Below are 15210 nucleotides of genomic sequence, written 5' to 3'. Positions count from 1 at the left end.
ATGAATCTGAAATCTTGTTCCTCTGCAATATAGTATTAAACAATTCTGTTAAAACAGGGACCAACCTTTGCTTTAGAGCTCTGTAATACTCCTCAGAAAACCCATTGGAACCTGGAGTTTTACTGGATTTTAAATTCTTAATTACAACTTCAACTTCCTTTGTAGCAATTTGCCTATCAAGAGCTCTAACATTGTCCTCTGAGAGCTAAAGTAGTTTCACACTTCTCAAATATCTACTTATAGGTTCAGGATTTGGGTTTTGAAATGTATAAAATATGAAAAAAGTTAGCAAATGTTTCAGAAATCTATTTGATGCTAGTTATTAAATCTTCCTTTGTATTTCTAATCAGAAGAATGGCTGATTTATCCTGTTCCTTTTTTAAACTTTCTGGCTAAAAGCCTTTTGGCTTTACTGCCCTTTTCATAATATTTGTGTCTAAAATAGCTAAGTGTTTGCCCTTGATTGGGAACATATACATTATCTAAGGTGAGAAGTTTACCTTTCAAAGACCCTTTAACTAAAATATATTCTGCCCTCTGTATCATGCTAAAAGAGTAAAAGGGAAATGTTTAGCAAATAGTATTGCCACCTCTCTTCTATTAGAGAGATATATGGTAGCTGTGTCGAAGAAGTATTCAGATTTTTATCATTTTTCTTCAAGTGTGTTTTTTTAAATAGATTATACTAGGAAAATCCTTTTTCAGTGAGCAGAATACCCCTTTCCATTTTGTTGAATTGTTCATCCCCTTAACATTATCATTATGACATTAATAACCTCAACCATAAGTACCAAGTCTATTCTGAACCCAGGGTTGTGAGTTCAATCCTTGAGGGGGCTACTTGGGGATCTGGGGCAAAAATCAGTACTTGGTCCTGCTAGTGAAGGCAGGGGGCTGGACTCAATGACCTTTCAAGGTCCCTTCCAGTTCTAGGAGATGGGATAGCTCCATTAATTTATTTATTTATTGTTCTTGAGCAGATTTGCCTGTTCCCGTGTCCCTAAGTCCCTGTTTTACGTCTTTGCATCTGAAATAGACATATATCCGTCCTTCCATTTAAAGCTCAGTCTAAATGAAGCCCCCATTTGTATCGTATATTGTCCTTGCTAAGAAGTGTGGTTATGTGATATAGCTCTCTTCACGTTCTAAGGGTTGAGGTTGTCACATCTGGGAAAATTTGTAAGAATCATAAGCGGTTCCGCTCTTTCCCTCATTGCTCTCAGTATTTTATCCTTGTCTTGACAGTAGTGTAGATGGACAATCACATCTCTTGTTCTGGAGCCTGCTTGGGAAAAGGGATCTGTCAGCCCTCTCAGTATGAATGTGACATTTATTGCCCAGTTTTAATGTGTCATGGCTAATATCATCCAACGTGTTCAGCAGCTTCCTTCCTTCAGTCCCCTCCTGGGAAAACCTTTAATCCTCATGTTATTCCTATATTCTCTATTTTCCCTGTCCTCCACCATTAATTCTATTTCTTTTTCTCTTTTTCCCCCAATTATTTAGATTCTTTCATCTAGGTTGGTAATGCTATGTGATTGCTCATTTATTCCATTTTCCACATCTGATATTTTCCTATTAACCTCATTAATTTCATTTTCCATATTTTTAATGCAAGTCTGGATCTCTTCCCTCATCTTCTTATTGACCTTTTTGATTTCTAACAGCAGGTCCCTCAGGTCAGCCTTAGTGACTGGAGCGTCTCCACCTGCCTCCATAGTTTGTTTGCTGGAGGCAGAGTTACTCTTTCATGGCCTTGTTGTTTCTGGGGGAGGAACAGATCTTTGTACTGGATGATTTCTTTCATTTCCCAGACATCTAGATCTTCTCTTCCTCCTTGCCTGTTGCTCCTCTCGCAAGATGACTGCTAGCACATTTCTCTTTTGTTTGCTTGACCTTTCCAATGACTGCTGCTACACTTCCTCACCCAGCCACAACAGTACAATTGTAATTATTATTTTTTAATCTTGTTGCACTCACACACTCTCTTTTTGCAGGCTAATGAGGGTCCAGTTCAATATCTCCAAGCTTGCAGAGTCATTTTTAATATGTTCTGCGAGCTGATGGCACTGGATTTTGTTGCTGGGTTTTCTCCTCACCAAGGTATTGAACCCAGCCTTGGATGCTGCTAGCTTCAGCTGGCAGAAGGGTTACACAGCAATGGAGCTGTGTAAGGAGGAACTCAAACGGTACACAGACCTGACTGTACCAGGACAACAATCGCAGGAAAATAAAACTTTTACTTTACCTTATTGGGGAAGAAGGCAGAGAGGTCTGCAGCACTTTGAATCAAAGGACTGGCTGGGGTTAAGATAATTGCAGATGATATCCTCATTGTAGGTGAAGGGAGTAATGATACAGAAGCTGAATGCATGTTAAATTGAATAGATGGAACTTTCTTAAACCCTGTGCATTGCTCTGTCCATGTGACTGCATTGCTTCCAGGCCAACTCCTCACATTTCCTATTTTCCTGGTGTCCTCTCTCAATAACAGTCTCTCCAGTGAACATGGGCCCTCCGATTCCAGTTCCACTGATCACAAGATAAATGCTGCCCACTTTCCTCTTGAGGTGGATTGAGTATGACTGGTTCTGAAGGCTCATCTTTCTTTCGCAGAACTTCAGGCAACTTATTTTAAAGGTGGCCAGTGTATACTGGCAGTGAAACAATCTGAGCAGTTTTCCAATAACCCTTACGAATTTGTCTTTTGATGTCAGTTTGGTAATTAATTTAATGTATGTTTCACTGTGTATCATACCATCTGAATGAGATTCGGGGCTGATAACCTGTGGATCTCACCAGAGCAGCCTACAAATCAATGTATTATTTTTCTTTCCTTTTGGTTGAATTCTACCATGATAAAAGTGATTATATTGCTCTCTTAATGCATTGTTCTGTTGTATTTCTAAAAAATGCTACCCAATTCTTCGCCTAGATATCAAAGTCATACATTCTCTGTCAGGGGTTTTAGATTCTATTAGCAATTTAAAATGAAATATAGTACCAGAAAGTATTGTTACCACATGAATACTTTCTGTGCTTGGGTACTTTTCTCCTGCTCCACTGGATCCTACCACAGCCAAGATGATAGTCTAAAATGGCAGATTAAACATGGCACTAGGATCCAGGATTTTCTCAGTTTTAATCCCAGCCTGCCACTCATTGCATAGCCCTAGCAAAGACATTAACTTCGGTGTTTTAATTTCTCTATCTGTAAAACAGGGATAATATAGCTTACCTAATAAGGGTGTTCTGAGGATGAGATGCTTTGGAAATGTAAAGCACTAAGGAGAGATGGGTCCAACTCACAAAGTGGAGATTAGTGACAAACTGCTCTAGAGTTTGGATTGTGCAGATGTGGGGCTGAATTCTGTTCTTTTGTCAGCCTAAATCTGGAGCAAATCCATTAACTTCAGGACATTTCTGTAAAACAGATTCTCGCTTCCCAGGTTATGGTTCAAGCTAGTCACTGGTGGCAGTAATTATAGACCACATTCTCAAGCCTCTATGAGTAGTTAGGTGCCTAAATAATTAATTATGAGTCTAAATAGCAATTTAAGTGTCCCACAGAGGTAAAAGCTTGGGACATCAAAGTCCGAAAATATGGCTATAAGTAACTGACCATCTCTGTCCCGTTTTGACCTAATGGACTTCAAGTTTCATATTTTAGGTGTCTAGAGTTAGAGTTTTTTGGAGAGGAGGAGGTGGTGGCAGTAAGTGGGGCTTAAATATTGGGAATTGTAAAGCACATAGCACCAAGAAATGAGATTGTGAAGAGGAAGTTACCCTGTGCAGTAACTGAGGTTCTTCAAGATGAGTGTCCCTGTGGGTGCTCCACTCCAGGTGTTGGTGCGTTCCTGCGTCTTAGCTTGGAGATTTTTACAGCAGTACTTGTACCGGTCGCGCACACGCAGAGCCTGCCTCTCCCCCCGCCCCCCCGCCTGCCCCGCTCTGAGTGTACCTTAATAGTTCGCGTGCATGACCGGTCTCCTCAGTTCCTTCTCTACAACGGAGGCTACCCCAACTCCGAAGTAGAGGGGAGGAGGGTGGGTAGTGGAGCACCCACAGGAACACATCTCAAAAAACGTCAGTTACTGGACAGGGTGAGTAACCTCCTCTTCTTCTTCAAGAGGTGTCCCTGTGGGTGCTCTACTCCAGGTAACTTAAAAGCAGTGTTCTCAAGGAGGTAGGGACTTCAGATTTGGTAGGAATGCAGTAGATAATACAGCTCTGTCTTTGCGTGCCCTGGATTTCAACTTGCTGCAGTGGTCACATATTTGGGGGAAGTGGGACTTCCCCAAACATTTTATACATTTAGAGTGGCCATCTGAAAGAGGGATGGCATCATTACAATTAGAGCAGCGCTTAAAACCTGGAGAGCCAGGCATGTCGGAAGAGGCTGCGCTGACAGGAACAAAACGTTTTTTTGGGGGGTTTTTTGTTTTGAAGAGAAGAGAAGAGAAGAGAAGAGAAGAGAAGAGAAGAGAAGAGAAGAGAAGAGAAGAGGGTACCTAACTAATACCGGAAAGCTTAAACTAAGAGGGGAAAAAGTTGAACAAGGGAGAGAAGAAATTCTCTAATGAGTCTGCTGAGCTCCATTTCAGGCCGGGGACGGTAGAGAAGGAACTGAGGAGACCAGTCGCACTAGGGCCGGCTTTAGCAAGAGCGGGGCCCGATTCTTGGGGGCGGGGCTTGCAGCAAGCCCCACCCCCAGGAATCGGGCCGTGCTCCAGTCGGAGCTCCGGCTGGGGTCGCAGGGCTTGTGTCTGGTGCAGAGCCGAGTCACAGGGGCCGGAGCCAAGCCGAGCCGAGCCGAGCCGTGGGGACCGGACCGGGCTGGACCGGAGCCAAGCCGAGCCGCGGGGGCCGGGCCGGAGCCGAGCCGAGCCGAGCGGGCTGGGCCGGGCCGGAGCCGAGCCAAGCCGAGCCGTGGGGGTCGGGCCGGGACAGCCCGGAGCCAAGCCGCGGAGGCCGGCCTGGGCCGGACCGGAGCCAAGCCGAGCTGCGGGGGCCGGGCTGGAGCCGAGCCGAGCTGAGCTGCAACGTGGGGGCCGGGCCGGAGCCGAGCCGAGGGGGCTGGGCCGGACCCGAGACGGACCCGAGCTGAGCCGCGGGGACCGGAGCCGCTGGGGCCAGGCCAGCGCACTCGGCCGGAACCGGGGCCGGAGTGAGCTGCTCGGCCGGGGCTGGACTGGGCCGCGCCACGCCTCCCCAGAGCTCTTCTCGCGCCCCCCGCCACCCCAGCTTACCTGGTGCTGCCTGCCTGCCTGCCAGCCCCTGCTTCTTTTCAGACTTCCCGCGAACCTCTGATTCGCGGGAAGCAGGAGAGGGGAAGGAGCAGGGGGCGGAGCGTTCAGGGGAGGGAGGAGGGGGAAGTGAGCTGGGGGCGGGGTGGAGAGCTGCAGCACGGGGCCCGATTCAGCCGAATCAGCTAAATCGGCCTAAAGCCGGCCCTGGGTCACGCTCACGTACTATTAAGGTACACTCAGAGCGGGGGGGGCAGGCTCTGCCTGTGCGCGACCACTACGAGTACTGCTGTAAAAATCTCCGAGCAAAGGTGAAGGGACACACCAACACCTGGAGTGGAGCACCCACAGGAACATCCTTTGAAGAAGAACCTAATTTTCCACTGCTCTGCACCTTGTGTGGGCATTTACAGCTGTGCAAAGCAGTAGGGGTAAAATGCTAACAAATGAGAACAATCATGTTTTCACAATCACTATACAAAGGTATCAGGGCCTGCACAAGGTCCTGGCCAATGGGGAATGAGGTACGACTTCACTACTGGTTCAAGTATTAGCTTATGAACTGACTGATTCTAGATCACATATCTGGGCTAAGAGAAATGGGAATCTCGAGAATTTCACACCAAGCTCAACATTTCAGGACATGGATATTATTTGTACACACTGTACACAGAAGAATAAAGAGCATATATTCACCGTCTAGGGGAAAAACAAACAAACAAACTACTCTTTGTGTCCAGAAAGAGTGTCTTTGTAACACCCCACTTCCCCACCCATGAGGAAGCTGCTTTTGCTGTGAAATGTTGAGGGCTTTTACTGCTCAACTCACTGGCATTTTTTGTTCCATGTGTAAATAAAATACAAGTGAAAGAGAAGGAAGCATTTTCCTATATAAACTGGCTGTCCATCTGCATACATTTGATCTTTTATTCTTCCATGAATCCTGGAAGTTGCTGGCAAAGACAGTCATGGGGATTTTTGTTCTCTTTTGGTTGTCTAATGAATGTTATTTGCTTTTAAATTTCTCCTATTGCAAATTCCTATTTAAAACAACAGATTAAAGGCTTTGTGGAAATAGATGAATTTGCAACAAATTAAAAGTTTCTGGGTGAAGATAAAAGAGGTAAAAATAGAGTTGACGTCATGGAAGGGTTCTACTATAGCCTACCAAATCAGGAAGTGGAGGTGGATGAGGCATTTTTAGAACAAACAATCAAAGTATCCAAAACACAAAATCTGATGATAATAGGGGCTTTAATTACCCAGACATCTGTTGGCAAAATAAGAACATAAGAACGGCCGTACCGGGTCAGACCGAAGGTCCATCTAGCCCAGTATCCTGTGTACCAACAGTGGCCAATGCCAGGTGCCCCAGAGGGAGTGGACCAAAAGGCAATGATCAAGTGATCTCTCTCCTGCCATCCATCTCCATCCTCTGACAAACAGAGGCTAGGGACACCCTTCCTTACCCATCCTGGCTAATATCCATTAATAGATTTAACTTCCATGAATTTATCCAGTTCTCTTTTAAACGCTGTTATAGTCCTAGCCTTCACAACCTCCTCAGGCAAGGAGTTCCACAAGTTGACTGTGCGCTGTGTGAAGAAAAACTTCCTTTTATTTGTTTTAAACCTGCTGCCCATTAATTTCATTTGGTGGCCCCTAGTTCTTGTAATGCAGTAAAACACAAAATTTCCAGTAAGCTCTTGGAATGTATTGGGGACAATATTTTGTTTCAGAAAGTTGAGGAAGTAACTGGGGAACAGCCATTTTAAACTTGATTCTGACCACCTGGAAGGAGTTGGTAGAGAATCTGAAGGTGGAAGGCAATTTGGGTGAAAGTGACCATGACATGACAGATTCTAAGGAAAGGAAGGAGTGACCGCAGCATTATAAGGACAAGGGATTTCACAAAAAGCAGGCTTTAATAAACGCAGAGGAGTGGTAGGTAAGTTCTCACAGGAAGAAAATTTAAGGGAAAAAGGAGTTCAGGAGAGCTAGCAGTGTCTCAAGGAGACAGTACTAAAGGCACAACTGCAAACTATCCTGATGAGAAGGAAAGACAGGAAGAATAGTAAGAGGCTAAAATGACTTCCTCAGGAGCTCTTTAGTGACCTAAAAATCAGAAAGAAATCCTACAAAAAGTGGAAACATGAATGAATTGCTAAGGAGGAGTACAAAAGAATAGCAAAACCTTGTTGGAACAAAATCAGAAAGGATAAGGCACAAAATGAGTTACACCTAGCCAAGGACATAAAAGACAATAATAAGAGGTTCTTTAAATACATTAGGAGCAAGAGAAAGACAAAGTAAAGTGTACATGTTTTACTTAGCGGGGAAAGGAGAGCTAATGACTCATGACATCAAGATGGCTGAGGTGTTTAATGCCTACTTTGCTTCAATCTTCAATAAAAAGGTTAATAGTGACCAGATACTCAATATAATTAATATTAACAACAAGGGGGGAAGGAATGCAAGGCAAAATAGGAAAAGAACAGGTTAAAGAATATGTAGATAAATTAGGTGTATTCAAGTCAAGTCAGAAGGGCCTGATGAAATTCATCGTAGGGTACTTAAGGAACTAGATGAAGCAATCTTGGAACTGTTAGCAATTATCTTTGAGAACTCACGGAGAACAGTTGAGGTCCCAGACAACTGGAGAAGGGCAAACACAGTACATATTTTTAAAAGGGGGAACAAAGAGGACCTGGGGAATTATAAACCAGTCAGCTTAACTTCAATACTTGGAAAGAACCTGGAACAAATGATCAAACAATCAGTTCAAAGCACTTAGAGGATAATAAGGGTTATAAGGAATAGCCAGCATGGATTTGTCAAAAACAGATCATGCCAAACCAACCCAATTTCCTTCTTTGACAGGGTTACTGGCCTAGTGGATATCACGGAAGACAGTAGATATGACATCTTGATTTTACTAAGGCTGTTGATACAGTCCCACATGACATTGCCATAAGCAAACTAGGGAAATGTGGTCTAGATGAAATTACTATAAAGTGGGTGCAAAACTGGTTGAAATGCCATACTTATATTAGTTATCAATGGTTCATGGTCAAAATGAGAGCATGCATCTAGTGAGATTCTGCAGAATCAGTCTTGGGTGTGGTACTATTCAATATTTTCATTCATGACTTAAAAATTGCAGCTGACATGAAGCTGGGAGGGGGTTTCAAGCACTTCTGAGGATAAGATTAGAATTCAAAAGGGCCCTGACAAATTGGAGAATTGGTCTGAAATTAACAAGATGAAATTCAGTAAAGACAAATGCAAAGTACTACACTTAGGAAGGAAAAATCAAATGCACAACTACAAAATGGGGAATAACTGGCTAGGCACTAAAACTACTGAAAAGGATATGGGGAGGTATAGTGGATCATAAATTGAATGAATCAATGTGATGCTGTTGCGAAAAAGGCTAATATTCTTGGGTGTAATAAGAGGAGTGTTATGTAAGACATTGGAGGTAAAGTGTCCTGCTATACTCAGGACTTCTCTGGAGTCCTGTGTCCAATTCTGGACACCACAATTTAGGAAGGATGTGGATAATAAACTGGAAAGTCCACAGGAGATCAACTAAAATGATAAAAAGTTTAGAAAATCTGACCTTGAGGAAAGGTTAAAAAAAATTAGGCATGTTTAGTCCTGAGAAAAGAAGACAGGTGAGGAGGGCTTCAAATATGTTAAGGGCTATTATAAAAAGAGGACAGGGATCAATTGTTCTCCATGGCCCCTGAAGGTAGGACAAGCGGTATTGGGCTTAATCTGCATCAGTGGAGATTTAAGTAAGATATTAGGAAAAACTTTCTAACTATAATGGTAGTTAAGCTCTGGAATAGGCTTCCAAAGAAGGTTGCAGAATCCCCACTGTTGGAAGTTTTTAAGAACAGGTTGGACAAACATCTGTCAGGGATGGCCTAAGTTTACTTGGTCCTGCCTCAGTACCGGGGCCTGGACTTGACGACCTCTCAAGGTTCTTTCCAGCCCTACATTTCTATGAGTCTATGAAAATACAATCATAGAGGAAAACAACTAAAATGGTACATAGTACAGGTGACCTCTGTATGGTATTTCTAATGCCTCTGCTGTCTACTTTACACAAGTACAGGTCAGGGATCTCCTACAGCTCTCTGGCACCCATCTACCTCTTCGAGACTACATGGATGGTTCTTCATGTGGCCAGAGTTGGCTAGGAGGTAGCATGTGCATAGGTCAGCGAGTTGTGAATGCGGGATGTACCTTCTTCCTGCCAGCCCAATGGAGCTTAGTTTGAAGAGGTAACATAGCCTCACAGCCCCTCCAAACTATCTAACCCTCTTGCTGGTAGACCTTGGGCAGGAAGGGGATGTCAGGAAACATGGTTCAAATGTGGCCAACAGGGCCCCCAACTGAATAATTTGGGGGAAATGTTTCCTCCACCTACACCTTTTCTGTCAGGTATTTCCATGGGATGAGGTGATCTGACCCAGCCACATTAGTAGCAACACACATAAATACCTCCTGTATTAACTCACATCACCACACACAAGATCCAAGAATCTATGATTCCCATGAGAACCCGAATCTTCTTGAGAGAAGAAGAAAGTAGTGACTGTTCGATGACAGGCAGGAAGTTAATATTTCCTGTCCTGTTACATGTCTATTAGTCCAGTTCTTCAGCATTCCAGTTGTGGTTCACTTTTTGGTAGCACTGAGGCATCAAGAGTTGCCTCACCATTTCTGGAAATTGCTCAGCATTTGGTAAAATTTCCCTGACATATCGTAAAATAAATACACACCAGCTTGCCTGCTACAAAGCAATGTAACAATAGCCCTAGATTACTAGATGGTTAAAACTGTTTAACTAGTTGCTTAAACCAAATCATTGCAAGGATCTCATTAGAAAGGATTCACCCTTTCTCTGTTACCTCAGTACTTTCTAATCAAATCTTTTATTATAATGAACATGCTGGAGATTAATTTCATAATCTTATCGTTAGGACCGTGAATTTGATTTCTGAAGGAATCTGTATAAATCCTGGTATTTGAATAAAGCCAAATAAACCAGAATCTCTCAATACTGGTGTATATGATTTCTTTACTGGTGTTTCCCTCTTCTGAGCCTGAAGAACATTGGAAATGGTAAACTGCCACTCTTTCTCGACCATCCAGAAACTAGAATCGGGTCAAAAGACCAGCCCTCCCACTGTTCCAGGCTCCTGAGGAACTCAACGTGCCTGTGGAAAAATATTCATACAAATGGAGGTGTACAAATACAAACATGGAGCCTGTGCACACGTATGTGCACATTCCTTCTTCCCACCTCCCCCACAACTGTCTGCTGCAGATATTTATAAGAAGGGTTTTTTAATTATTGTTCAGGCCTTGATCCTGTGGCATTGACAGCAGTGGAGTTTTATCCCTAGGAACAGGATTTAGCCCTTTGTCAACAGGGAGTCTTTCACTCTAAGGCAGGGGTTGGCAACCTTTCAGAAGTGGTGTGCCGAGTCTTCATTTAGTCACTCTAATTTAAGGTTTCGCATGCCAGTAATACATTTCAATGATTTTAGAAGGTCTCTTTCTATAAGTCTATAATATATAACTAAACTATTGTTGTGTGTAAAGTAAATAAGGTTTTTAAAATGTTTAAGAAGCTTCATTTAAAATTAAATTAAAATGCAGAGTCCCCCGGACCGGTGGCCAGGACCCAGGCAGTGTGAGTGCCACTGAAAATCAGCTCGCATGCCGCCTTCGGCACGCGTGCCATAGGTTGCCTACCCCTGCTCTAAGGCCATGTTTACAGAGTCCTGTGCAATAGGAATAATACCCACTGGCTCCTTTATATCATTTTTAGCAATAACAGTACCTGGCAACTGGCCAGCGATAACTTCGAAAATCTTCACTGGGCAAGTCATTGGAAGTCCAGTGAGTTCAAAAATTAACCTAAATATTATTCTGTACAGTGGTCACTTAACTACAGTACTGGCAGTAGATGGATGGATTTCCACAATTTTAAAAAACGTTCTGAAGCTCAGTGAGCTCTTGAGCCTAAACTTACTTCTGCCTCATAATAGATCAAATTCTTCTCCCTTTCATACTGGTGTATGTCAATGTAGCTGAGGTCAGAGACTGACCCTGTGTATTTCTATTAATAAAAAAATAGATCAACCCCTTTTCAAATTAAGGGCCAGTTCAACATCTGAGTGAATGAAATATAGTGTATTTTTACAAATGCAAATCACTGTAGAGATTTTTCTGGTATACATGACATTGACCTCCAGATGACCTCTGTAACAGAAAATAAGCCTCCACAACATTATGATCCATTTGAAAATAAAACTACAGAATTATAACAACAGTATTTACATACAGTCAAATCAAATACATATTGTACCTTTGGCTGTCTGTTGATTCCATAAGATTTGGAAAGTTCTAAAAGAACGTTGTCCGGTTGCTGGCTGCAGTGTGCTAGAATTTATACTGTGAAGCAAGGGCACTGAGCAACTGGTGATGCATCGCACTAGACCATTCATCTCAGCAAATTCTGGGAACAGAACACTCCTCTGTGCCCTTGATGTTGGTCCAGTTGCCCTGTAGATATAAAAGCCATATTGAAACCAAGTTGCTTGATTAACCCGGCTCAAATCTGCATAGTTTTATGTTTAAAGGGGCAAGAAGAAAACTCAGCAATATTCCTTTAATATTACTGTAGAATGACTGAGTACAAGGCCTTTGCATCAGGTGATGTATGTGGAATTGAAAGCTGATGACTTGCCTAGGCACTCTGCCAGGTCACTGAACCAGCCAGACTTGAGCTACAGTCAAAATTACAAATTGGGCAAAAGCTTGCACTAGATTGTCCCGACTTTTAATTCCGCAATCCAGTATAATTACTTTATTTCCAACAGGAGTTTACTCAGACTACTCAAAAAAAAAAAAAAAAAAAAAAAATCTTACACCACCAGACTGGCATGTACAAAGGAACAACCTGTTCATGCTGAAGTAGTTTCTGCTTTTCATTGAGGACTGCTCACTGATTGAAATTCTGAGAGACATAATAGTGAAGTGAAACTATGAGTTCCATACTCACACCACATAGCACTACATGAAAATAAAATCTCAATAACAGAAGTTAGAACATAGCTGGCAAAGGGTCCTTGCAGGACAGTCCATAGATCACTGCTGTCTCTTTAAAACTCATTTGCCTCCAAACACCAGTCTACTGACATCATGGCTGCACATGGTACACGTCATATATTACACTCACACATGTTCATCAGTCTTACACTGACATTTTTATCTGGGCCGTTTTAATCAGTTTAAAAGCAATTATCTTGGCTTTGTTTTACTTCATTTGGTAGCTGTCAGAAAGGAAAACAAACCCCAAGTACACAGTTACTGCAAACAGTAACATTTGTAGGCGTCATTAGAATTCTATGCTGGGCAGACACAGAGGGGGGGAAAGAGTCAGGTTCAAAATGGGAAGTGCAGTTGGTGGTACATTGCTAGAAACTCACAGCACACACCTACAATCCCAGAATTCCTAATCACCACAACATAACATTCAATATTCTATGTTTTCTGTCCCAAATGCTCCATCCCAGTCTCACCCTCGAACCTGACCCCAGATCTCTGGATGAGAGATTATGGGGAGGATGCTTTCCTTCATTGACGGTATGAGAGAGCATTGCTGGCCAACCCCAAGCAATCAAAAAATCGTGAGTCAGCCCCAAAATCATGAGATTGACCTGAAAAAAAAAATCACAAGATTTTTTTTTCAGAATAATACATTTTGGGTTCCTTTTATTTGCCTACTGGTTTGGGGGCCCTTGCATGTCACATTTTCAAGCATTTGTCTGCAGTCATGAGGGTTAGAACCTCTTTTTAAATAAAAGCTGAGATTCTCATGTATTTACATGACTTCTGGAGCGGAGGCTTTAAGGAAAAGAACAAATATTGTGCAACTTACAGTAAAATTGCTAGAGTTAGCAACACTGAATTCTCTGGGGATGAAAAAAAAGGAAGAACACCATTCCATCACAGCTCCCTCATCTGAATCGTGAGTAAATGCACCGAGATCTACCTTTCTCACTCCAGCTCCAGAGTAATCATTCTCAACCAGCAAGCAATCTAGTCAATGCATCCCAAATCATAGCACGAGGTTCTAAAGAATTTCAGTCCCTTTTCTTCTTATTGGACAATAGTTCTAGAGAAACATCCCTCCCCTCCCCCCAGGCCCTTTTTCATTCCACTTCAACAGGGTGCAAGGAAGTGAAGGGCCCTGTGTCTTTCAGTGCTGATCTTTAATGCTGTTAAGATTGGGATATGGATGTGTTTCCATTACACGCTTCTGTTTCTCCAGTGGTTTACAGAGTTCAATCAGGCTGAAATTAAATTAAATTAAATTAAATTGTACAGGACATTAGTCCATAATGCAGGCCAGCAGCTTTCAGTAATGAAAAAAATATTGAAAGGAGTGGTTACTGTACAGTAATTACTACTTCTTGTACCACTAGCACATTCTGTATGCAATTACATGGAAAAATAATGTTAATTGTTAAGATTAATTAACCACATAACCCACACCCACCACCCTGAAAATTCAGAATTAAAAACTTAGCAGCTCCTTAAATGATAACTGCATTATGATGGACCATTCGTTCTCACACACACACACACACACACACACACAAACACACACACAAACACATACCATTAGGCAAATCTATTTTCCAAAGTGGCCTAACTGTGTGGAGAGCTATATACATATGTCATAGACTAAGTGTAGTTCATTATCAAAATATATGGTTCCAAAATTTGGTTTTTGTTAAATTATACATAAATCATGTATTAAAGCATATTTTTCACAATATCCTTCTTCTGAGGTCACTAAACAAGCAAAAAGACATTTTAATTAGCAGCTATAACACTGATTCCATAAACCAGCACAATACATTACTTATTTCAAGATTTACAAATCAAAATCTTGGAGCTGAACACACTGGAAATATAAATTGGCATCTTAATTTTATATCTTGGGCCCACCTCTGCTTAGTGCTTATACAGAGCTCTACATTTTCAAAGCACTATGAAAAACATTAACTGGTTAGTTCTCACAACACTTCTGCAGTAAGCATTATGTCCATTTTACATGTGGGCTCACTGAGGTAGAGATGCTAAGATACTTTGAATAGCGCCACAAAAAGAGACAGCACTAAAGCAGGGATTAGAATACAGGGTTTCCTGGCTCCCATCCCTTTACATCAGACCTCTTGACCCATGTTGAATCTCTGACTAAATTCATCTACCAAACTAACAGAATTTCTATTTCCTACTTATTTATCCTGGAAATAAACTTCCTCAGACAATCACAACAAAGACCTATTTCTCCTTTTCCAGATACAAATAAATAAATAATAATACTAATAATTATGGTTATTAATAATAAAATAATAATAATAATAATCACAAAAAACAACCAAAAAAATTCCAACTGCTTATAGATAAGGGACAAATCCTGCACTGATAGGCCTCTTCATGCTTCACCCCTGTAGGGATAGGGAACTACTGACCTAGTAAGAATCTGCAAAACTCAGATTTGGCTCACAACACATTTGGTACCCACATATTACCTACATTCAGCTCTGCATGACAAAAAGAAAAATATTAATGTTCAGTCAAATTCAACTACAGATTTGGAATTTACCCTCCCCTACAATAGCATGATAACCAGACAACACTGATTCATATGGCTGAAGGAAATACAGCCTGATTCTTCTGAACGTTTGGGCAAAGCTTTTTGAAATGTTATCTGTTTAACACCAAGCTGCTGTATGTGGCAGAGTTAGTTACCTATTTTATGTTTATATTTTCAGCATAATGCTGATATCTGCAGTGCATCCTTACATGAAAACCCCCCAAAAAGTCTCCCACAACTGTTCTGTTGCAGTCTTAAGGTCTGTGGGAGATT

At 41.9% G+C, this 15210-nt stretch overlaps 1 protein-coding gene across 1 annotated transcript in view; it reads right to left on the bottom strand.

Moving 5' to 3' along the window:
* Positions 1–15210, bottom strand: part of LOC128844159 (NAD(P) transhydrogenase, mitochondrial-like) — a 73070-nt gene that overhangs the window by 57273 nt on the left and 587 nt on the right. The window contains exon 2 of the mRNA XM_054041615.1: positions 11635–11831. Within this exon, the coding sequence (XP_053897590.1) occupies positions 11635–11773 (139 nt within the window). The 5' untranslated portion in view covers positions 11774–11831. The remainder of the gene's footprint in view (positions 1–11634; positions 11832–15210) is intronic.

The sequence above is a fragment of the Malaclemys terrapin genome, chromosome 10 (assembly GCF_027887155.1).
Source record: "Malaclemys terrapin pileata isolate rMalTer1 chromosome 10, rMalTer1.hap1, whole genome shotgun sequence".
In the NCBI taxonomy this organism is placed as follows: Eukaryota; Metazoa; Chordata; order Testudines; family Emydidae; genus Malaclemys; species Malaclemys terrapin.
This window is presented reverse-complemented; position numbering and strand designations above follow the sequence as displayed.